The 24198-nt window shown below is 53.9% G+C and overlaps 2 protein-coding genes across 26 annotated transcripts in view; one reads left to right on the forward strand and one right to left on the reverse strand.

The window, feature by feature from the left end:
* The first annotated feature begins 1201 nt into the window (after positions 1-1201).
* Positions 1202-21259, forward strand: MAP1A (microtubule associated protein 1A). 2 transcript variants are annotated; one of them, XM_036299309.1, is made up of 7 exons: positions 1210-1440; positions 2410-2511; positions 10426-10508; positions 10791-10931; positions 11131-19147; positions 19296-19516; positions 19716-21259. In XM_036299309.1, exons 1-7 carry the CDS (start codon positions 1245-1247, stop codon positions 19869-19871), a joined length of 8916 nt encoding a protein of 2971 aa, XP_036155202.1. In that variant the 5' UTR covers positions 1210-1244; the 3' UTR covers positions 19872-21259. The 2 variants fall into 2 exon arrangements, with proteins under 2 accessions (XP_036155211.1, XP_036155202.1); XM_036299318.1 differs by lacking the exon at positions 19296-19516 and having other exon boundaries at positions 1202-1440.
* Positions 21260-21755: 496 nt separating this feature from the next.
* Positions 21756-24198, reverse strand: part of PPIP5K1 (diphosphoinositol pentakisphosphate kinase 1) — a 48918-nt gene continuing 46475 nt past the window's right edge. For 3 of the 24 annotated variants that reach the window (XM_036299464.1, XM_036299420.1, XM_036299363.1), the window contains one exon: positions 21764-24082. In XM_036299464.1, coding sequence (XP_036155357.1) covers positions 23175-24082 — 908 coding nt within the window. In that variant the 3' untranslated portion in view covers positions 21764-23174. Of the gene's footprint in view, positions 24083-24198 lie in introns of all 24 variants that reach the window. The other 21 variants (XM_036299473.1, XM_036299369.1, XM_036299401.1 and 18 more) reach the window with 12 other exon arrangements.

Here is a 24198-nt window from a genome sequence, read left to right on the forward strand (position 1 = left end):
CAGACACTGTCCGCTCCTGCCCGGGGCCTCCGGGGCGGCGGTGACCACAATGCGCCCACAGCCAGCCCCGCTGGATCAGGTCATGTGCTGCTTTCTACCCAGGACCATCTCCCCAACGGGACCCAAACGGGACCCCAAAATGCTGCTGGAGTGCTGGGGCGAAAGACGGGCTCTCCGTCTGACGCCTACATGCACCGAGCGGTTCACTGTCTGTAACTGTTTACTGTTTGTCAAAAGCCGGAGTAGGCGGTGGAGACACGCTGCGGGACGGGTGGGGGAGACCACAGCACACACCATGTTTACAAGGACGCCCGTCCGTCGTCGACAGCGCAGCCTCCTCCGTCCTCCCATCCCTGGTTCTCGGGCGGCGGGCGGCTCGCCCTCCTCGGGTTCACCTGGAATCCCTGGAGAGTGGCCACCCCCGGGCGCTCCACCCACCGGGCCGCGCACGGAACCTGCGGTCGGGAAGGTCTCCCCGGGCTTCGCCCATGTCCTCGGGGCTGCAGCCTGAGCGCAGGCACCCCAGCCCCCCCTCGGCACAGCCGGAGCCCGGCCAGCCGCTGTCTTCGGAAGGACGCTCCCCGGGGACTCGGGGCCGGAAGGTCACGCTGTCCCTCCCGGACCGCGCAGCCTTCCCGAGGCTCCCGGGGCCTGGGGCCAGGAGGACGGGGACACCGGGGATGGAGCCTAAGGCCCTGGCAGGCGCAGACAACACGACAAACAAACAAAACGCAAAAAGAAACGTGCCAGCCAAGGATAACAGACACACCGACACAGATGGAGAGCGATACAAAACGGAGACAGAGGGACAAGATGGCTCCCTCGGTCCGGGCGAGGCGCGGCATTGCCAGGCAGGACGTATAGGGGGGACATCCTAACTAGAAGCTTCTTCCTCCGCCACTCGGGCAATCGACTCATCCCTCCACCCGGCCCCTCGGAACCCCCACCCGGGCCCAAGTCCGAGCGGGAGCGCCCTCAGCAGAACCAGCCCGAGAGGAAGGGGGCGGCCACCAGCTCCCCGCCCCTGGCCGAGCGCGACCGCAGAGCGGGAGCATCCGGGCACTAGCCCGGCCCCTGCGGCGCCAGGGCTCCGCCTCCTGACAGGCAGCAGCCAATGAGCGGCTTCTGCCGCCGGCCTTTAAGAGCGGCGCGCGCTCTCCCTGCGGCCGACGCAGCCGGCCTAGCAGTCAAACGGAGTTTCCATGGAGACCGAGGCTGGGCCCTGGCGGCCTCGAGGCGTTACCATGGAGACAAGTCCCGGACTGCGGCTCCCCAGCCCCAGCTCACTGCTGTCTCCAAACCCCGCGGAGCCGCTGTGCGAGGCCAGAGCCACCGTGGCGGCGGCACGCTGGGACCTGCGGAAACACTCGTTGCTCATCGTGATCGGCGATATCGGTACAGAGAGTCAGCTGAGGGCCGTGCGGGCCCACCTTGAACAAGGTGAGCCGCTGTCCTGGCTGTGCTCGGGACCTCCTCCATCCCGAGCTTCTCCGCCGGCTGCGTTTACCTCCCAGAGCGTACGTCTGCATTCTCCATCCCTACTGTGCAATTCCTGAAATCCGCGCGCCCTGTTAATCTGAATCATCAGCCCCTGTCACCTGCATCTTCCATGTCACGCGCCCTCCCCACCTGCCAGCATCTTGCTTCCCCATCCTCCCGCACACCCCGTGGCATTCCGCAGTCTCCCTGAGTCGGGTTAGCTCTGTGCAGCCCCTGTGTCCGCTCTGGTCACACCCTCTCTCCCTCAGTGTCTCGGTCCAGATGTCCTGAAAGTCCTCACCTTCCCCTGAAGATTCCATGCCCCTACCTTAGCTTCTTCTTTAGGATCCCTGAACAGGCACAGGGTGCTTTCTGAACGCTGCGGACAAATCTCAAATCTCCCAGTGTGGGCGGCCAACCTGAGAGAGTGACCTTTGTGGCCACAAGCTCTCAGTCCTCACCTCCCTCCCTAGTTGACAGCCAGTGGCGCAGTGCTGCGGAGCCACCTGCGGGTGGAAGGAAGCCTCCGAGGGGTGGAGGGAAGGAGGGGGGAACAGAAGGAGAGTCCAGAATCCTACTTAGCTATCAGGACAGGGAAGGCAGCCCCCCGGTATCTAGGAACAGTCCCTTGGGTGTCACTTCTATCACAGTCGGGCAACTCTGCAAGAAAATTGCTACATACAAACTCATTAATGACCAAGTTTAGCCTGAACTCTGCTCCTCTGCCTCTGGCTCAGGCAAAGGCCAGGAAAGGCTGGGAGACAGACACAGGCACTAACCACCTTTCTTAAAGATATCAGTGTGACTGATCATGGCAGCTGTCCTTCTCCTCTCCCTCTCCTTACCCCTCTTGTGAGCCTGCAAGTGCTCCCTGGAGTCCAGCCCCTCTGACCTGATCTAGACTGCTCTTTCTTTCTTTTTCTCTCGCAGGGATTCTCTCCTGGAACATTGACTTATCATCCTTTGATTTGAACCAACAATTGAGACTCTTCATTACCCGGCACCTAGCTCACTTCTCTTCAGAGGTCAAAGGTTAGGACTAGTGGCATTTGTCTCAGTTCTTTGGGTGGGGGGGGGGGGAGGTTGCTCACTTAAGAGCAGAGATCCACTCTCCCTGGTAGAACTGGCCTTGTGGGAGATTTGGGTGGGGGGGAGGGAGGGATTCCTCAGGGGAAAGTTGTAAAGCTCCCTAACTATTCCCACATATCCAGTACACTTCTCAGAGAGATGGTCTGAGGGTGGAAGAAGCCTGGAGAATGTAGTTTCTACTTGAGGGTGGTTTATGGACAGCTGTTGACATGCACTAAGGAAACAATGTACTTCTCATGAATGACCGATCATCTTCCATGCACAAGTCCACTCTCTTTTTGTGTTCCCCCCTCTGTGTACCCCAGCCTCTTGCTCCCTTTACAGAGACCCTTGAATCCCCCACTTGCCTTCGAGATCCTTGCTTAGAACTTCCCTCAGACTGCACAGCCTACTCTTCAGGTTTCAGGGCTTCTGGTTTCTCCTTTGGTTCAGGCAACAGATCTCCAGAGCAGAGCAGAAATCTGGTACAAAAGGCTGACGAGCACCATCAAATCCAGAGTGGAGGCAGGGTCTCCTGGATTTATTGCTACTTAGAGGTTTGACTTTGAGACCAAAGTGCACAGCATGCGGTTCCCCATTCTGTTGGGTGGGAGAAATGGGTCGGTATTTGAGAAAATAATATTTTAGGAGCTATCAGTCCATGACAGTATCTGTGGGGAGACTTCAGAAAGCTCTATGTCTCATTATAAAAGTGCTGGGCACTCTGGTCCTGTTGTTGGTAAATGTTGGCATACCAGTCCATGAGCCAGGGCCTTTATGGACTATAAAAATCCATCCAGCTCAACAGTTACCGCATACGATGACTGAATTCATATCTTATGTAGATTATTCTCAATTATTCAGTATAGTACATAGTCATGTCCCCTTCTCTTCCCGCTCCTCCTGCTAACTGCCACATCTTTGGTCATTTCTCTGATCACTGACTCCTCTGAAGATGCTTCCGGAGAGAGAAGACAAGGTGAATATGACTAATGCTTTATTATCCTAGGAATATGTGCAGCATTTAAAACATGTGAGGCTGGCATTTTCTTGATGTGACTGCTTTCTGTGAAGCTAGACACTCACTGTTTTGAGACTGCCTTCTGTTTAGAATTACTCATGTTATGGCTTCCTCCATTAGCATGGGTGATTGAAAATCAATAGTTTTACCACCTATTACTCCTAGGAGCTTTGGTGCAAAATTGGATAGGGGATGATAACAGATGAAATTAATGATTGAACTGAAGTTTGAGGAGTAACTGCGGGTGTTAGTAATTTACCCTGAATGCTCTAATCCCATCCTTTTGGCCACAGAGACTTAAGATTAGGCTGCTTTCTGGAATGATGTATGAATGTACAGAACTCAAACCAAAATACTTGGCCATTTTTTAAATTAAGATGCGAGGATGCTTGGAAATATGCTTACAGAGAGATGCATAGTTACTCTCACTAAACAAGCACTGATATATAAACACCAACTAGATCTTTTCAATCGAAGAGTTATACCATGGTGTCGGGGGGTGGGGGAGGGAGTGGGGAGGGGGTTAGGGCCATATACCCAAGACTAGGGCTTACTTTAGCCTACTGAATTTTTTTAGGTTTGAACATTTTATTTATTTTATTTTTTGATGGCCTGGTTTATGTCCCTGGAGAATAGTAGAGAATTTCCTGGAAAAACCCACAAGGCTCAAGACAGCCACAGCCCCACCCCTGCTGGCTCCTCTTTCAGCTGTCCCCACAAACAACAGTCAGCCTAGAGCAGCTGCAGACACTGCCCCTCCCTTCAGCCTCCCTTTAATGGGGAGGCAAAGGGAACCAGGCTGCTAGGATGGGCTCAAGGGGATATGCTAGTACCTTATGACTTAATCCTTTCTGACCACCCCGGAGGCTGGACTGCCATCCTTCTCACCTCTGCGTAAGCCCTCTGCCAAAATGCTTAAAAAGGGGACAAAACTGTACCCTACAATGACAGGGAGAGCACAATCATTCCTAGCCACCTCCCCCTCCACACCCTCCACATTGGGAAAAGGAGGGACCCTCCCAAGTAGAGCTGGAGTGGTCCAGCTCCTTCTAGTGGTCAAATCTGGTAATGATTTCCTAGGTGAATTTTGTATTAGGTAGTCAGTCTCCAATGGTGACTTGGAGCCTTCCTTTCTAACCCCTGCAAAAAGCTGGGGCTTCCAAACATTATCAAACAAACCCAGAAACAGTTAGGACAGTGGAAAACTGGGCTTAAATAACATTCTGATACTTCTACCCTCGGGCACCTATAGGAAAGGGAGAGGACTTCATAATTTATAATTCGTGATTGGTATTCTGGGACTCTAAGATGCACAGGCTGAAGGGCCAGTTTGGAGGTCTTCTGTCTGACTCTCCATTACCACTGAAAGTGCTAGTTCTGCTACCTCCAATGAAAGCCATTCTGAATTAGTAGAGCAGCTCGTTGTCCTCTACAGCTGGGGGTTGCATTGCTGTCTAGAATGGGAAAGCAGGGACATGGATGGTACTTGAAGCCCTTTCCTGTAGGCACTTCCAGTTCTGGGTTTACCTGAGAGCGAAGGGTACTCTGTGGAGTTAGTCTGGTTTGAGATTCTGATTTAGGATGACCTAGATGCCCACTCATGAGTCTTCTACAGAAGAGAGACTTCCAGTGGTATTTCTACACTGCAGGTTTAGGATTCTAAGAATGAAGCACTTTTTCATCTTCTGTGCCATTCACTCCTCACAGCATTATTGGAGAGTGGTACTAATGTTATACTCGCTTTGTAGTGAAAGCAAGCTTTCAGAGAGGCCAATTGACATTTAATTGCATGATTAATAAAATAGTAGTCAGGTCTCAAATCCAGGACTTTGGATGTCTCTTTGTGTCTGAGCTCAGGCACCTCACAATTTCATTGCAGCAGAACACAGCAGGTGAAGGACTGGTTGTGGTGGGTGGCTGTTCAGAGGGTGAGGGCTGAGGGAAAACTCCACAGCGAGTTGAAACCAGGCCCAGGGTGCGGTCCTTGCGGATAGCATCTGAGAACAAGGGTGGGCTCTGCACTGGGGTGGGAAATGTTATTTTGTCCTCAAGCCAATGTCTACTCAAGTTTCCCTCTTAGCCCACCCTAGAGGGCCCTAGAAAGCAGAGAGAAGATAGAAGGTTTGAGATGGGAGGAAATAAGAATCATGAAGTTGCAGAAGGGATGTGTTTCTCTTTTGTGATGCTCGGAACTCAGCCTGATTTGTGTTCTGTATCTCTGCAGATGGCTTCCTCTATCCAAATGGGGCTGTTGCCATGCTGCTGATTTGCATCCCCGGATCTGAGCAAAGATTCCTCCTCCTTTGTCTCCCCCTCTCCCCAGTACTGGTGACTCAGCTCCTCCTCTACTCTGGCTGCAGTTTAGGGGGGATGGAGGATGCTGAGAGCAGAGACTATTTTGGCTTCTCTGACCTTCAAAAGCAATTCTTGGCAGCCTGGGGCAAGGGTGGGGCTGGTGCTGGGTGTGTGAGTGGGTGGATGTCAATGTGAGGAAGGCTTTAGGAGTTGGCCAGGCCGGGGAAGGCTGATGGAAAGGAAGAAGGCTGGGGAGGCCTTGTGGGAGCATGAGCATCACCAGGTTGGAACTGAGTGCTAGAGATCTCCAGTTCCTCCCTTTGAGTCCTAAAGCATGTCACTAAATCTGAGACAGAGGCAGAGACGAAGGGAAACAGAACCAATATTAGAAGGCTTAAGATAGTATAAGACAGAGACATCAAAGAGACATAGACAAGTGCAGAAAATTGCATGATCCCAGGGTTCCTGTGCCCCACCCCAGATTGTCTAGGACCACGTGTCCACTCCAGAATTTTGAACTACCCTCCAACCCAAAATGATTCCCATTTCTGCCCTCCCCTGGTTTCTGTAGCTGTGGCTCAGAAGCCACTGACAGAGCTCAGCACAACTCTGCTCCCAGCCTTGGTCTCAAGCAGTCCCCTCACTCCTGCCCCGTGCTTTCAGGCCCCCAGCCCCTTTGTCTCCCGTTCCTCCAGGGATTGAAGGTCACTCCCAGGGTCTGAGGAGAGAGGCAGCAGATGGTTCCTGAGAGAAGGGGCGGGGCAGACAGCCCGTACCTCCTCTGTCCCCCACAGTGTGCCGGAGCACAGGGCTTTGGTCTTTCGGCTGATGCTAAAAGAGTATTTCCTGACGGAGCAGGATTGGGGGAGAAGGGTTCTGTGGGCCATTGGAGACCACCCTGGCTCTTAGAGCTGCTGGACAACTCTTCAGACCCCCAGAGCCATGGAGAGGCACCGGAGCCCTGACACTGTAAAGGCACAGAAACAGTTAAGTCTCCAGTGCCTCGTCATGGACCAGCCCCTCTTCCCCGCCCTGGCACCGCCCTCCCCATCTAGCGCCCCCGCCCCCCCCCCCCCATTCCCACCCCAAGTGCCGCAGACTCTTCCCTGAAGCTGCCGGCTGAGGCCGGAGCTTCAGCCTCCATGAGGGGCTCCCTCTCACGCCCAGGGTAAGAACCGAAGGGCTGGGCAAGGGCACGGGGGATGCTGTGGTGGGGAGGTGGGATGGAGATAACGGGAAGAGAGTTCATGCCTCTCTGATGCGTCTGGAGCTGGTCCAGTGGGGTGGGCAGTGTGAGGGAATGGGGGTAGCGGAACATGACTGGCTTTGAGGCCAGCCTGGACCCAGAACCAGGTAGAGGCCAGTGAGGCCAGGACGGTGACAGGACACCTCCCGGGCTGGGCTGGGAGACATCAGCCTCCGGCGGCAGCAGCAGAGGGTGGTGTCCTGGCCCTGCCTGGCAGCCCGGGCGCTGGAAGAGTCGGGGCTGTGTCTTTGGTCAGGGGCAGAAGCATCTGAGGGGAAGGCGGATGTTATGGGAATGTACCTAATGGGAGGGTGTCTGGGTGTCAGCTGCTGGATTGCTCAGCTGCTCCTATGTCGGGGGTGAGCAGGACAGCGAGTTTTTGCCTATTAAGGGAAGGTGGGGGGACACCGTGGAAAAGGAGGGAGGAAAGGGTCATTGAGAGCTGGCGCGCCTCTTCACGGATCGACCTATTTGCGGCGGGTTCCCCGTACCCCTTTCCCGGCGACTAGCTTGAGATTGGGACCCTGACCCCCTCCCCCTTTCCGGCTCTCTCCGGATCCGAGAGGCCACTCTGGAGATGGAGCGCACTCCCGCCCGAGCAGCTGCCCGCATTCCCAGCCTGTCATCCGCACTGGTTCCCAGTCTCAGCCCCACCCCCACCCCCACCTCCTCTCTGCTTCTCTTCCCAAGATGGGGGCTCTGGAACAGAGGAGCCCGTTTCTTCTCCCTCTTTTCGTACCCCACTTCCGACAGCCCCCCCTTCCCCCCACGCGGAGGCAGCCAAGAAAATGACTTGTCATGCTGGGGTGGGGGCGGGGGTGGGTGGGGGCGGAGCTGGAGCCTGAGCTCAGCGCGCACACTCGCACACACTCACACACTGCGGCAAACTGCAGCTGCCCGCGCCTCCCCTCCCCTGCCCTCCCCTCCCCTTCCCGCGGCCCCGCTGCGGAGACACCTGCCCTCCCGCCGCTCAGCCTCAGCACCCGCCCACCCTCGCCCCATCACTGGCCAACCGAAGTGACCCTGACTCACAAGAAGTCCTCTCCAGAGAAAAGGGAAAACAAGCCGGTTCCCTGGAGGGGGATTGCTAGGGGAGCAGAGGAGGAAACAGCGTTCGCTCCGGCCTGCGAAGGAGCGGCCGGGATGCAGACCGCAGTTGCCGTCAGAACTGGAGGGCACTTGGGTGAGGGAGAGGGGCCTTGCGCCAGCACAGGATCTGGAATCAGAGAAGGCTAGCGGGTATAAACAGGGGACTGCCAGGAATGATAGATTGGGAGGGGGACTGATAGCCAATCTCAGTCTATACCACAGAGATTTCTTTTTCTGAGTTTCCTAGCTCAAATGTGCACCCTTGTGGTGTGTGGGGGGGAGATGGGGGTGAGAACTACCCTTTTAAATCTAAACTACTTGGAGCTAGCCTAGGACCAGTTGCTTCCTGAACCATGATATTCCTCACCTGCCCCAGCCCTGCCCCTCTCTTCCTCTGAACTGACCTCAAAGCTTCCCTCAGTTCCCAAGTGAATAAAAGAGAACTCTCAACTCCTCTTGGGCCCCACCCGCCCTGTATGGGGTTGATCTTGTGAGACCCTCCCTCCCTCCATAGTTAACTTCCCCTGCAGCTGCAACTGCAGCCCCCTTCTGCCAGATCTGCCGGATCTGCCGGATCCTGGCACCCAGGGTCTTCCACAGCAAAGGCCCCGGCCCCAGGCCCCTCTTGTCCGGAGCCCCAGAAAGAAGAAACAGCCAAGTCACAGAAGAGAATCTAGTAGAAGATTATGATCCCTCACAAAATATCCTCCCGACAGCCCACTCCCCAGGCCCTCTCTTCACCTCTCCATAAGGTAACCACCGTGTGCTGCCATTGGCAAGGGCAGGAGCAGGGCACGGCAGACACGTTCTTTGATACGTTGCGTGGTGTCTCACGTGAGCCTGGAGAAAGGAAGTAGACAGGGATTTGAAGGTGTCTTATCTTTTGCCATGGCCGGGGAACACTCGGGCTTTCCTCCCTTTTTTCCTGTTTGTGAACCACTAACTCCCCTCTCCTTGGCAGAAGCTCTCCTAGGAGAGGGGCAAGGATGAGAGGAGAAACCGTTCCCAAGGGATGGGCTTTAGGGTAGTGAGCCCGGCCTCTCTGGAGCCGGGGGCCATGAAGGTGAGGTGGGAACAATATGATTGGATGCGTGTCTGAGGAACCTGAGAACAGAACAAGAAGTTAGAGAACAAGAAGTTAGAGCCCTATTTCTTTTTCTTTTCTTTTTTTAAAAAATATATTTTTATTGATTTTAGAGAGAAAATAAGAGGGAGAGAAAGAAACATCAATGATGAAAGAGAATCATTGATTGGCTGCCTCCTGCATGCCCCTTGCTGGGGATCTAGCCTGCAACCCAGGCATGTGCCCTTGATTGGAATTGAACCTGGGACCCTTCAGTCTGCAGGCTGATGCTCTATCCACTGAGCCAAACCATCTAGGGCCGTATTTCTTTAAAAAAAAAATATATATATATATATATATATATATATATATATATATATATTTCAGAGAGGAAGGGAGAGGGAGAGAGAAAGAGATAGAAACATCAATGATAAGAGAGAACCATTGGTCAGCTGCCTCCTGCACACCCCCACCAGGGATTGAACCCTCAACCCAGACATGTGCCCTGACCAGGAATTGAAACTGTGACCTCCTATTCATGAGTCAACCCTCAAACACTGAGCCAACGCCAGGGCTAGAGCCCTATCAGCCTTCTATCTCCCATAGTGCTGACTTCTCTCCAGTCTTTTGGAATGGAAATTCTAGCCTTGGATGGGTGTTGGAAAGGAGGATGGGGAGTCTAAGACACTGCACAGAAGCACCCATTTCCTTATTTCCAGGCACTCTGCTGGCACGAAAACCCAAGGCAGACCCTGCTGGAGAGAAGGGAGCTGAGGATCATGTCCCAGGAGTCCTCCCTCCAGCTGAGCCCATCCCTCCTCCCCCCATCCCCAGGCAGCACCAGGAGCTTAGTGCTCTAGAGGGACAAAAGCTTCTTGTCAACAGGGCAGTCTGAGGCGGGAGTTCCAGGCGGAGGGTGTGGCAGATGAAGGGAGGGAGAAGATGGACTGTGTGGAAGAGGGTAGGAGGAAAGCCTGGAAGGGAAGGGCTAGAGGAGCCAGTCCCTTGACTTTACTCAGCAGTATCCAAAGTGGCAGGATCTAGGGATAGCCAGGCTTCCCTTTCTCTGACAGTGCCTTCTTTTCTCTCCTGCCCAGCACAAGGCCTCTCTATTTTAATCTATACCCGCTCTGTTCAATACAAATCCCTGCATCTCTCCCTCAGGCCAGAGGACCCTCTGCCACCAGAGTGAAATCCTAGAGACCGTTATCCTGGTGAACCCGAGTGCTGACAGCATCAGCTCTGAGGTAAGGTGGGGGCCTGTGCCTCGCCACAAGGGCCTGGTTGGAAAGTGCTGTAACTCACCCTTGCCAGTGCTACTGCTGTAAGGCCAAGAATTCCGGGACCTGGCTTTGAATCATCCGTTCTCTGCCATGTAAGCTGCCTTACAATCTCCAGCTCCACTTTGGAGGTGCTGTGGGGCTGCCAGTGGGGAGCATGTCCCTGCAGCACTGAGCGGAAACCAGGAACATCCAGCGCCCTTTCCTGGGTTTCCTACATCTGTGACCACTCTTCTCCTTCCATTCTAGGTTCACCACCTACTTAGCAGCCCGTCAGCTCACAAACTACTGATCCTGAGTGGGCAAAGTTTAGAGCCAGGGGGGGACCTCATCCTACAGAGTGGTACCTACTCCTATCAAAACTTTGTCCAGGTTCTTCACAACCCGGAGGTATGTCCCACGCCTGCATGCCTGGGAGGAACAGAATATGGGATAGGACTAGAGCTGTGGGGAAGGAAAATCTCAGTGCATGATCATCCGTGGTCCTGGCAGAAAGGTAGGAGATCACCTGGAGAGTGGTGGAGATTAGCAGACTGAATCTGTGTCAACCCCAGTGACCTGATCAGCCTTCTATCTCCCATTACTCTAGATTGCCCAATTGCTCAGCAATAGAGACCCTGGGATCCAGGCCTTCCTCACCGTATCCTGCTTAGGGGAGGGTGATTGGAGCCATCTGGGACTATCCAGTTCCCAAGAGACCCTGCATCTCCGGCTAAACCCTGAGCCCACGCTGCCCACCATGGATGGTGTGGCTGAGTTCTCCGAGTATGTCTCTGAGACCGTGGATGTGCCATCCCCCTTTGACCTGCTAGAGCCCCCTACCTCAGGGGGCTTCCTCAAGCTCTCCAAACCTTGCTGCTACATCTTCCCTGGCGGCCGCGGGGACTCTGCCCTTTTTGCCGTTAACGGTTTCAATATCCTGGTGGATGGTGGCTCCGATCGCAAGTCCTGCTTCTGGAAGCTGGTGCGGCACCTGGACCGCATTGACTCGGTGCTGCTCACACACATCGGGGCAGACAACCTGCCAGGCATCAATGGCCTCCTGCAGCGCAAAGTGGCAGAACTGGAGGAGGAGCAGTCTCAGGGCTCCAGCAGCTACAGTGACTGGGTGAAGAACCTCATCTCCCCTGAGCTTGGAGTTGTCTTCTTCAATGTGCCGGATAAGCTGCGGCTGCCTGATGCCTCCCGGAAGGCCAAGCGCAGCATTGAGGAGGCCTGCCTCACTCTGCAGCACCTAAACCGCCTGGGCATCCAGGCTGAGCCTCTGTACCGTGTGGTCAGCAACACCATTGAGCCTCTGACCCTCTTCCACAAGATGGGCGTGGGCCGGCTGGACATGTACGTCCTCAACCCTGTCAAGGACAGCAAGGAGATGCAGTTCCTTATGCAGAAGTGGGCAGGCAATAGCAAAGCTAAGACAGGCATTGTGCTGTCTAATGGAAAAGAGGCTGAGATCTCGGTGCCCTACCTGACCTCTATCACTGCTCTGGTGGTCTGGCTGCCAGCCAACCCCACTGAGAAGATTGTGCGTGTGCTTTTTCCAGGAAATGCTCCCCAGAACAAGATTTTGGAGGGCCTGGAAAAGCTTCGGCACCTGGACTTCCTACGCTACCCTGTGGCCACGCAAAAGGACCTGGCTGCTGGGGCTGTGCCTGCCAACCTCAAACCCAGCAAAATAAAACAGCGGGCTGACAGCAAGGAGAGCCTCAAGGCCACTACTAAGACAGCAGTGAGCAAGCTGGCCAAACGGGAGGAAGTGGCTGAAGAGGGAGCCAAGGAGGCCCGCTCAGAACTCGCCAAGGAGTTAGCCAAGACAGAGAAGAAGGTAAAGGAATCATCCGAGAAGCCCCCAGAGAAGCCTGCCAAACCTGAAAGGGTGCGGACAGAGTCGAGCGAGGTATTAAAGGCAGAGAAGCGAAAGCTGATCAAAGACAAGGTGGGGAAGAAGCATCTGAAAGAAAAAATATCAAAGCTGGAAGAGAAAAAGGACAAAGAGAAAAAGGAGATCAAGAAGGAGAGGAAGGAGCTCAAGAAAGATGAAGGAAGGAAGGAGGAGAAGAAGGATGCCAAGAAGGAGGAGAAGAGGAAAGATATCAAACCTGAGGTCAAGAAGATTTCTAAGCCAGACCTGAAGCCCTTTACCCCTGAGGTGCGTAAGACCCTCTATAAAGCCAAGGCTCCTGGCAGAGTCAAGATGGACAAGAGCCGGGCTCCCCGTGGAGAGAAGGAGCTGTCTTCTGAGGCCCGGACACCCCCAGCCCAGAAGGGGGCTGTACCACTTCCAACAGTCAGTGGGCACAGGGAGCTGGCCCTGTCTTCACCAGAGGACCTCACACAGGACTTTGAGGAGATGAAGTGTGAGGAGAGGAGGTTACTGGCTGAACAAAGGGACATAGGACTAGGAGAGAAACCTCTCCTTGCAGACACTGCACAGGAGGGACTCGCAAGCACAGCTGCCCAGGGGACATTACCCTCTTTCCCAGGGCTGGAACAAGAAGAGCCTGTGATAAAAGAGAAAGAGGTTGTACCAAACATCCCTGATGAACAAGGCAGCAAGGATAGAAGTGCAAACTTTGGGGCTGAAACAGAGAAAGAGAAAGACACCTGGGAAGAAACGAAGCCGAAGGAAGCAGAAAGGCTCCCTGATAGAACAGAAGCCAGAGAGGAAAGTGAACCTGAGGTAAAGGAGGATGTGATAGAGAAGGCTGAATTAGAAGAAATGGAGGAATTACACCCTTCAGAGGATGAGGAAGAGGAAGAGACAAAGGCTGAGGGTTTTTACCAAAAACATATGCAGGAAGCTTTGAAGGTAACTCCAAGGTTCAGGGAGGCTCTTGGGGGCCGGGAACTGGGACTCCACGGCAAGGCTCCTGAGAAGGAGACCTCATCGTTCCTAAGCAACTTGACCACACCTGCAGGAGCCGCTGAGCATGTCTCTTACATTCAGGATGAGACAATCCCTGGTTACTCAGAGACGGAGCAGACCATCTCAGATGAGGAGATCCACGATGAGCCGGAGGAGCGCCCAGCTCCACCTAGATTTCCTACAAATGCATATGACCTCCCTGGGCCTGAAGCTCCTGGCCCCTTCGAGGTTAGTCAGCCTGCACACAGTGTTGTTCCTGTTGCCTCCAGCAAAAGCTATGGGGCACCAGAGACTGAACTCACCTACCCCCCCAACATGGTGGCTGCCCCTTTGGCTGAAGAGGAGCACGTGTCCTCAGCTACCTCAATCACTGAGTGTGACAAGCTTTCTTCCTTTGCCACATCTGTGGCTGAGGACCAGTCTGTGGCTTCACTCACAGCTCCCCAGACAGAGGAGACAGGCAAGAGTTCCCTCCTGCTTGACACAGTCACAAGCATCCCATCATCCCGCACTGAAGCCACTCAGGGCTTGGACTATGTGCCATCAGCTGGTACCATCTCACCCACCTCCTCACTGGAAGAAGACAAGGGCTTTAAGTCACCACCTTGTGAGGATTTCTCTGTGACTGGAGAGTCAGAGAAGAGAGGAGAGATTGCAGGGAGGGGCTTGCCTGGAGAAAGAGCAGTGGAAAAGGAATTGGAGACCACAAATGTACAGATATCTGAGAAACTTCACAGTCAATATGGAGCCCCAATGTTTGGTGCTCCTGGACACACCCTATATCCAGGGGAACCAGCCCTCGGAGAACTGGAGGAGCGCTGCCTCAGTCCAGATGACAGCACAGTGAAGATGGCCTCTCCTCCACCATCTGGTCCACCCAGCGCTACCCACACACCCTTTCATCAGTCCCCCGTGGAAGAAAAGTCTGAGCCCCAAGACTTTCCGGAAGCAGGCTCCTGGGGAGACATGAGGCACACACCGGGTGTAGGCAAGGAAGATGCTGTAAAGGAGACAATCAAGCCAGGGCCTAAAGAGGACACGCTAGAGGAGAGAGAAAAGGTGCTTCCTCCCAGGAGCCCCCAAGCTCAGGAAGCAGCCATCAGCATTGCTGGGGAACATACAGGCTACACTATCCAACTATTGCCAGAACAGGATAAAGCAATGGTCTTTGAGACTGTGGGGGCACGAGAGCCCACAGGCACAATTCTGGGAACAGAAGCCCTTCTGAAAGATTTGAAGACATCACTCCAAGCACCTGGTGAACCTCAGAAAGATGAGAGGCTCCAATTTCCTGACCAAAGCCTCTCCCCTGATGATGCAGATTCCCTCTCTGTCCTCAGCGTGGTCTCTCCAGACATTGCCAACCAGGAAGCACCCAGGTCTCCTTATGGCCTAACAGAGCAGCACTTACACAAAGACCTTTGGCCACAGGTATCTCCAGAAGACACCCGGTCACTTTCCTTCTCAGAAGAGAGTCCCAGCAAGGAGACCTCTCTGGATATCTCTTCTAAGCAGCTGTCTCCAGAAAATCTTGGCACTCTCCAGTTTGGGGAACTAAGCCTTGGAAAGGAAGAAAAGGGGCCTCTGATGCAGGCTGAGGACACTTCTCAGCACTTAGCCCCTGTGTCTATTCCAGGACCCCGTGCAGCCACAGTGTCTCCTCCTACACAAGGGAGCACTGGATACTCCGCACAGACAGACATCACAGATGAGAGCCCTGATGGAAAATTACCTTCCAGCTCCTTTTCTCGCTCAACACTGCTGGGAAATGGGAAGCACTCACCTGAAGTGATCACAAGCCCTGGCGAACACATTCTAACACCTGATAGTTCCCTCACCAAGAGTCCCGAGTCTTTGCCAAGCCTTGCCATGGAAGACATTGCCATGAAGTGGGAAGGTCAAGTTCCAGAGTTGAAAGACAGAACCCCAGAGAAGAAGGACAAGGGACCTGACCCAAGGGATGAAGTCGTACAGCAGAAGGGCAAAACTCTGGAGCAGAAGGATATAGCCATCAATCAGAAAAGTGAGGCTCTGGAAGAAAAGAACAAGGTTATGGAAAAGCAGGATAAGGCTTTAGAACAAAAAGTCAAAGACTTAGGTCATAGGGACTCAGCCCTGGAAAGGAAAGACAAGACCATAGAACCAAAAGACAAAGATTTAGAACAAAAAGATAGAGACTTAGAACCAAAAGACAAAGTTCCAGAGGACAAGGTCTTTGAACTAAAGGGCAAGGCCTTAGAACAGACAGACAAGATCCCTGAACAGAGGGTCAAAGATCAGGAACAGAAGGACAAAGCCTTGGAAAAGAAGTATCAGGCCTTAGAACAAAAATACTGGGCTTTAGGACAGAAGGATGAAGACCTGGAACAAAACAGTAAGGCTCTTAAACAAAAAGATAAGGCTCTGGAAGAGGACAAAACTCAAGATCAGGGGAGCCCAATGCAGGAGAAAACCATGAAACCAAAGGAGAAGATTCTAGAGGAAAAATCTTCAGAAAAAGTTGAAGCTGTGAAACAGAAGGAAGAAGCTCTGCTGGAAAAGTCCAAAGCTCTGGGGCGGGAAGAGAGCCCAGTGCAGGAGGACCAGGCCCTGGAGCAGGAAAAGAAATACTGGAAGGAGCAGGATGTAGTCCAGGAGTGGAGAGAGACGTCTTCAACCGGAGGGGAGCCAGGTGGAGAACAGAAAGAATTTGCCCGGACATGGGAGGACACATCATCTGATCAGGAGGACAGGTACTGGAGGGGCAGAGAGGATGTAGCCCTGGAACAGGACACATACTGGAGGGAGCTGAGCTGTGAGCGGAAGATCTGGTTCCCGCATGAGCTGGATAGCCAGGGGGCCCAGCCACGGTACACAGAGGAGCGGGAGAGCACTTTCCTCGATGAGGGTCCAGATGATGAGCAAGACGTGCCCCCCTTGGAGCATATGCCCCAGAGCCCATGGGCCTCAGACTTCAAGGGTTTCCAGGATCCCTCATCGCAGAAAGGGCTGGAGGTAGAGCGGTGGCTTGCTGAGTCACCAGTTGGGCTGCCACCAGAGGAAGAAGACAAGCTTACCCGCTCCCCTTTTGAGATCATCTCTCCTCCAGCTTCCCCACCTGAAATGGTTGGACAGAGGGTTCCTCTGGCCTCAGGACCAGAGACCCCTGTCCCAGAGCCTAAGAAAATGCCACCTGTAAAGAAAGAACCCACTACCCACTCATGGCTGGCTGAGATCCCACCGTGGGTGCCCAAGGACAGACCCCTGCCACCTGCACCTCTCTCCCCAGCACCAGCTCCCCCAACCCCTGTCCCTGAGCCACGCACTCCTGCACCCTTCTCCTGGGGCACTGCCGAGTATGACAGTGTGGTGGCTGCAGTGCAGGAGGGGGCAGCTGAATTGGAAGGTGGGCCATACTCCCCCCTTGGGAAGGACTACCGCAAGGCTGAAGGGCAAGGAGAAGAAGAAGATCAGGCCAGGGCTCCTGACAGCAGCACCTGCAGCTCAAAGGTCCCAGAGGCCAGCAAGAGCCATGCTACCAAGGGGCCTGAGCAGACAGAGCCAGAGCAGAGAGAGCCCACGCCCTATCCTGATGAGAGAAGCTTTCAGTACGCGGATATCTACGAGCAGGTGATGCTTACTGGGCTCACCCCTGCGTGCCCCACTAGGGAACCTCCTCTTGGAGCAGCTGGGGATTGGCCCCCACACATCTCAACCAAGGAGGAGGCTGCTGGCCGAAACACATCAGCAGAGAAGGAACTTTCATCTCCTGCTTCACCCAAGAACCTCCAATTCGACACCCCATCTTTCAGCTACGCAGCTCTGGCGGGACCCACTGTACCACCTAGGCAGGTGCCTGATGCAGGGCCAAGTGTGGAGCCCAGCCTCACCCCCCCTGCGTTACCCCCCCGTGCTCCTGTCCCCCTGAGTAAAGGCCCAAGCCCCCATATTAATGGTAACCTCCTGAGCTGTAGCCCAGATAGGAAAACCCCATCCCCCAAGGAATCAGGCCAGAGTCACTGGGATGACAGCACTAGTGACTCAGAGCTAGAGAAGGGGGCTCTGGAGCAGCCAGAGAAAGAGGCCCAGTCCCCAAGTCCCCCCCACCCCATCCCTGCGGGGCTCCCTAAACTGTGGCCTGAACATGAGGCATGTACCAGTCCTTCCTCAAACTCACATCAGGGTCCTGCCCCACCCAGCCTGGACTTCCCTGCTTCAGCCTTTGGTTTCTCCTCACTGCAGCCAGCTCCTCCACAGCTGCCCTCTCCAGCTGAGCCACGCTCGGCACCCTGTGGCTCCCTTGCCTTCTCTGGGGACCGAGCTCTGGCTCTGGCTCCAGGGCCCCCCACCAGAGCCCGGCATGATGAGTACCTAGAAGTGACCAAGGCCCCCAGCCTGGACTCCTCACTGCCCCAGCTCCCCTCACCCAGCTCTCCTGGGGCCCCTCTCCTCTCTAGTCTGCCACGACCTGCCTCACCAGCCCTGTCTGAAGGCTCCTCCTCTGAAGCCACCACACCTGTGATTTCAAGTGTGGCCGAGCGCTTCCCTCCCGGCCTGGAGGCTGCAGAACAGGTGTCTGTAGAGCTGGTCCCAGGAATGGAAGCAACTGCCCACAGCCTTTGGGACCTTACTCCTTTGAGTCCAGCACCTCCAGCTTCACTGGACTTGGCTCCAGCTCCAGCTCCAGCTCCAAACTTGCCTGGAGACAAGTTTGATGGCTCCCTGCCCTGCCGCCTGGAGTGCTCAGTGGCAGCCACCAAGAAGCCAAACTCCTTCCAGGATCTCTCTGGAGATTATGCCACCAATGGTCCGACTGAAACCAGCCCCAACCCCCCAGGCCTTGCCCCTGCCAAGGATGAGAAAAAAGAGGCTGAGGGCTGCCCTGCCTGGGAACGTGGGGCCTGGCCAGAGGGAGCTGAGAGGAGCTCCAGGCCTGATAGTCTGCTCTCCCCTGAGCAGCCACTGTGTCCTGGAGGGACCTCTGGTGGCCCATCTAGAAGTGGCTCCCCTAAGATGGAGGCTGGGCCCCAGGGATGTGCCTCTGAGCCCCGGCCCCACTGTGGGGAGCTCTCCCCATCCTTCCTGAACCCACCTCTGCCCCAATCCACAAATGACAGTGACCTCTCAACTGAGGAAGCTCAGCTGGTAGGGAGAGGGGGGAGGCGCCGGGCAGGGGGCCCTGGGGCCACAGGGGGTCCATGTCCTGTGGCAGATGAGACACCCCCGACGTCAGTCAGCGACTCAGGCTCCTCACAGTCAGATTCTGACGTTCCACCAGAAACTGAGGAATGTCCATCCATCACAGCTGAGGCAGCCCTCGACTCAGATGAAGATGGGGACTTCCTGCCTGTGGACAAAGCTGGGGGGGTCAGTGGAATGCACCATCCCAGGCCTGGCCATGACCCACCGCCACTCCCTCAGCCAGACCCCCGCCCATGCCCTCCCCGTCCTGATGTGTGCATGGCTGATCCTGAAGGGCTCAGCTCAGAGTCTGGAAGGGTAGAGAGGCTACGGGAAAAGGAGAAGGCACAGGGGAGAGTAGGGCGCAGGGCCCCAGGCCGGGCCAAGCCAGCATCTCCTGCACGGCGTCTGGATCTTCGCGGAAAACGCTCACCCACCCCTGGTAAAGGGCCTGCAGATCGAGCATCCCGGGTTCCACCCCGGCCACGGAGCACTCCAAGCCAGGTCACCCCAGCAGACGAAAAGGATGGACACAGCCCCATGTCCAAAGGCCTGGTCAACGGACTCAAAGCAGGACCAAGTAAGTACGATGTGAACAGGAGAGATTGTGGATTGGGGCTGGGTGCGGCTGGTCTAAGGCTCCAGGAGTGGGAGGAAGGGAAAGAAGGAGAAGGTTGCCAAAAGCAGTCTACTTTCCCTCTACAATGAGTCCTGGCTTGTCTCTACAGTGGCCTTGAGTTCCAAGGGTGGCTCTGGTCCCCCTGTATATGTGGATCTCGCCTACATCCCGAATCATTGCAGTGGCAAGACTGCTGATCTTGACTTCTTCCGACGAGTGCGTGCATCCTACTATGTGGTCAGTGGAAATGACCCTGCCAATGGCGAGCCAAGCCGGGCTGTGCTGGACGCCCTGCTGGAGGGCAAGGCCCAATGGGGGGAGAATCTTCAGGTGAGTGACAAGGGATGCCAAGGAGGTAGTATGGTCAAAGCTTACTCAGAGGCAATAGTGGGACACAGTCTATATTCATAAAAGGACTGAGCCCTTTCTATGGGCAGTGGGACTATTTCCTGGACCATCAGGTATCCCATCCCCCTCACATATGCTCCCTTCACATTCTCACATCAGGCATGTCTTATCTCCCTCCTAGGTGACTTTGATCCCTACTCATGACACGGAGGTAACTCGTGAGTGGTACCAGCAGACTCATGAGCAGCAGCAGCAACTGAACGTCCTGGTCCTGGCCAGTAGCAGCACTGTGGTCATGCAGGATGAGTCCTTCCCAGCCTGCAAGATTGAGTTCTGAAAAAACCACTCTCCCTTCCCCAAGGATCTGCTCCCCCAGCTCCCTTAGAGAATGGCTACTGCTGAGTCCTTGGGGTTTGGGGACATGGGACCTGGGGAAGGAGAAGATGGGGGACAGGATATCTTGTGGGAATTTGGGCTGGGCTAAATGGGAGGGGTTGTCCCTTCCCCTCATCCATACTTGAGAGGAGTCTCAAAACCAAAGGTAACAGGATAGGGAGAGGGTACAAATTAGGATAGGATGTCATCTGATGCCTGAGAACTCTGGAGTGACACCTCTCCTAGCACTGCCAAATGCTGGTATTGCATGGGGAGTAAGGATGAGTCTGAGAGTGCAACATCCTCCCTCACGGAACGAGATCATATCCGCAACCCCAGGGACCTCTTTATCTATTTATTTAGCATCCCAAGGATTTCCAATAGTAACTTATGTGACCTGGGGGAAGGATACTGTCAGTGAGATGCCTAGACTTGCACCCTTCACCTCCCATCCCCTTACCCACCAGGGTCTGGGATCCAGCAGAGGTCTGGGGTACACTGCTGCTACACTGTCCCACTGCTTCCCTCCGTATCTGAATGTCTCAACCCAAAACTTGAAGCACTTGACCAACAGACTGGTGAGAGAAGAAAGCTTATCCTCCCAGTCCCTGCTTCATACCATTCACATCCCAGGGTTGTGCTCAGACCAGGCCTACTGGGCAGCACAATGGGGCAAGGAGAGCCCAGCTCCAAACCCAGAATTTTCCAAGCTCCCTGACCTTTTGAAGTTTTCACCTACCCATTCCAATGATCCTGATCCCTTCTCATCCCCTGCTTGGCTTTTCTGCATGTGGTCATCTACTGTGGCCTGGTGTGTAATGGGTTAAAAATAAGCCACTGCCTCATATCCCAACATTTGACAACCCAGCAATGTGTGACTCCCCCAACATTCCACTATGCCATCCTGCAGCTGAAATGGGAACGCTGGCTGCCTTTTCAGCCCCATACATACTCTTAGAGAGGATCTGGGAGGTGGAGGTCATGCCAGAGGACTTGGGGGGAAGGAGAGGGAGGAAGGAAAGGGAGAGGAGCTGAGCTAAAAAGCTTAACTCCTACTGAGTGAGATGAAAACAGGCTGAAAATACCATCTCAGGAGAGGACCTCACCCCAAGCAAGCCAATGAGCAGCCTTGTCAGACTACTGATGGACTGAGGAATCCAGACACTCGTCAGGACTCAGCTTCTCTGCCAAATGACTGTGTGGAAACCAAAACGAGCCCGCCTGTGTCCTTCCTAGCTCCCACCCAACCCATGCTGCTGTGCTCTGCTTCTCCCCACACTCCCCTGCTCTAGTTCCCAGCTGCTGTAACAGAGCCGCCTTCAACTCTAACAATAAATCAAGTTCATTACAGATGCTGCTTAGGGTTTTTCTGACTCCACATACTGCTTAGTTGCTGGGCTCTGGCTTCTCTGCTTCTCTAAGCATAGTCATTTTTCTCAATATCTTTGAAAACTGGAAGCAATTCCAGGAGCCAGGGAAGCCAGAGAACATAGGGTGTGTTGCGGGAGAGAAGGATATGAGGGAGCCAGCATAATTCCTGAAAATGGGTGAAGGAAGAGGGTCGGCATCTCCATGAGGTCAAGAGCTGAGAACCAAATAACCAGATACGTCAGATAGGATAACACCAAAGAGGTAAGGAGTTGAGGGGCCTTAAGAGACCCAGAGCTTATTGAGGTTGTAAACACCTCTCACCTTTGCAGTCAGGATTTTCATGGAGGGAAATGTTGGATTTCCCTCCTGCAGTGAAACCCTTTATATGTCATGGGTATGTAAGAAGAGGCCAAGTTGTGCACGTGAATATATGGGCAGGGATATTCCAGCCCTCCTAGTGTTCTGGGCTCTCCCGACATAAAGATGTCAAGGGGTTAAACAGAGAGTATAACCTCTTTAATTCCTGACACTCCAAAGCATCGGAAGAAAAAATTAAGAGGGTGATTCCAAGGAGCTGGTGAAAAGGCATTGTGTACCCTCTGGTGTTTCACAGAGACAGAACCTCTGTCCCCCACAACACTACTCACTTCAGACATTTTGTGATAGTGGGTTGATTGGCATAGGGACCTCCTGGGATGTCTGATCTGTATATTTTTATAATCCGTTCCTGCTCAACTACAAAGGCTTTTGACTGGTTCAGATTAATTCGGTTACATATCTGATTGACTTAAGAGTCACATTCATTCTTGAGCTCACAATGACGTCACCACCTCTACCACTCTCATTCATGTTTATTGAGCACTCATAATGTTCCGGCCCCCACTCTAATGGCAGCATTACCCCTCATACCCACCCCCATTCCCATCCCCACATCTTTGGGATTAGCTTCATAATCACACCTGGCCCTAAAGACACAATGATAGAAGGACAAACCTCTTGCAGACCCTAGAGTGTTCTTTGGCCAGTCTGTCCCTGTAATCTTTGCACATGTCTGTACAATATTTATCTCTGCTGATTGCTTAAAAATAGAACCTGATTTTCTCTACTACAGCATCTTCTAAGCCAAAAAGCCCCACAACAAAAGAGGCCTTGCTTCACAGATTGGTCAAGAACCCCAAAAGCATTTTAAGTAGTTACTCTGAAATTTTCACAGCGATCTAATACCTATTTTTCCATTGAGCTATTGCCCTCTCCAAAGGACAGGAACAGAGAGGGCACTTGGGGATGATATGGAAATACCCATAAGCCCAATCTAAAGATTAGTGGCCATGATGGATGTTTGTTTAGTAAGGGGACTCTTTCCCAGACATTTCAGACAGCCATCCTGGACCCACCTGAGGAGTGCTAGCCAAGAAAAGAGTCCCCCTGAATGCACATGTGGTCTAAAGGACTTTGAGACATTGTGAATATTTCCTCAGAAAAGTGAAGACCTTGGAAACCCCTTTTGCACTTGTTGTCCCGGGATGGTGTCTTCAGCAGTTAAGAGGCATTTCCTTTAACAATCTGGAATTTCCTGGGGTGCTCAGAGGAGGCTGGGTAATGACAGACCAGCCCACCCCTTAAAGGAAATCCTATTCAAGTCTAATGGCTTGGTGAGGAGTCAATGGCTGCTTTGAACACGAAATGGGCCCCTCACCAAGCCCAGCTCCAGCACAGGTATGCCTCATGTCAAGAGGACTGCTTCCTCAGACACCTCTGGTAAGATCCAAGGCCTTATGCTGGCAGGTGAGTTAGCCAACAGAAAGAGTTGCTAGCTCAAATGGCTGGTACATTATAACACCATCAATGAGACAATGACTAATCACATGTTGCTGGTGGAAGGGATAAGTTTTGGTCATGGACTAGAGACTGGCTCTGAGTGAGGGTTTGGATCACTAGATGGAAACTGGGCTTGGGGAACATCCTCTCCAGGCAGCTGGTCAATGACTTCAGGGACCACACAGGACTGCTGATTAACCTCCTTAGGGCCCTCCTGGACCTGTAGATCACCCTCCCCAGGGAACTCTCGGGATGGTGTATCAACCTCAGGGATATCCTGAGACAACAGAATGGTTGCAGGAGCTTCTTGGGCCAGTCTGTCAACCTCCAAAGAGAACTCCTGGGATGGTTGGCTGAGCTCCTCAGGGATCTCTTGGGCTGGCTTGTCAATTTCCACAAGGATTTCCTGGCCCAGGCTACCAAACCCTTCAGGAAACCCATGGACCAGCCTGCCAACTTCCACAGAGGCCCCTTGGCATGGCAGGCTGACCTCCTCAGGGTTCTCCCGGAAAAGCTTGTAAGCTTCCTCAGAGACTTTCTCGCACAGTTGGTTGATCTGAGTGACCTCCTGGCATGTCCGGTTAACATCATCATGGGTGTCCTTGCATGGCTGGCTCTTGTCAGAGACCTCCTGGCATGGCTGACTGACCTCTTCAAGGATGTCCTGACATGGCTGGCTAATGTCAGGGGCCTGCTGACATGGCTGGCTGACCTCCTCAGCAACTTCCTGGCATGGCTGGCTGGTTTCCACAGGTGGTTCCTGTGGGAACTGGTTTGGTTCAAAAGACTTTTGCTCCCTTTCTATGAGGAGCTCTTGTGCTCCATTCCCAGGGATCTTCTGGCGCAGCCCAAGGCCTTGACATTCTTCAGCCATGTGTGAACTCAGGGAGGGTTGATCACTGAAGCCAAATGCGCAATTACCATCCACTGCAGTAGGGGAGGAAGGACCAGCACTGGACACAGTGCTGGAAGGGCCACTGCTGTCTGTAAAGCAAAGTCAGAAGACCAAGTCAGGCAAACTGGAAGAGAAGGCTTTACTCTATGTATGTAGTTCAAGTGCCAGACAGGTGGCCCATATTACTCATGTCACAGGGAAAGGA

Source organism: Myotis myotis, unplaced genomic scaffold (assembly GCF_014108235.1).
Source record: "Myotis myotis isolate mMyoMyo1 unplaced genomic scaffold, mMyoMyo1.p scaffold_m19_p_1, whole genome shotgun sequence".
Classification (NCBI taxonomy): domain Eukaryota; kingdom Metazoa; phylum Chordata; class Mammalia; order Chiroptera; family Vespertilionidae; genus Myotis; species Myotis myotis.

Bases quoted from the DNA above. Each gene is read 5' to 3' on its own strand.
- MAP1A (XM_036299309.1), top strand. From the start codon at position 1,245: ATGGAGACAAGTCCCGGACTGCGGCTCCCCAGCCCCAGCTCACTGCTG. The intron at 2,512-10,425 runs GTTAGGACTAGT...TCTCTCCCTCAG, and splicing joins CTTCTCTTCAGAGGTCAAAG to GCCAGAGGACCCTCTGCCAC. The intron at 10,509-10,790 runs GTAAGGTGGGGG...CTTCCATTCTAG, and splicing joins CTGACAGCATCAGCTCTGAG to GTTCACCACCTACTTAGCAG.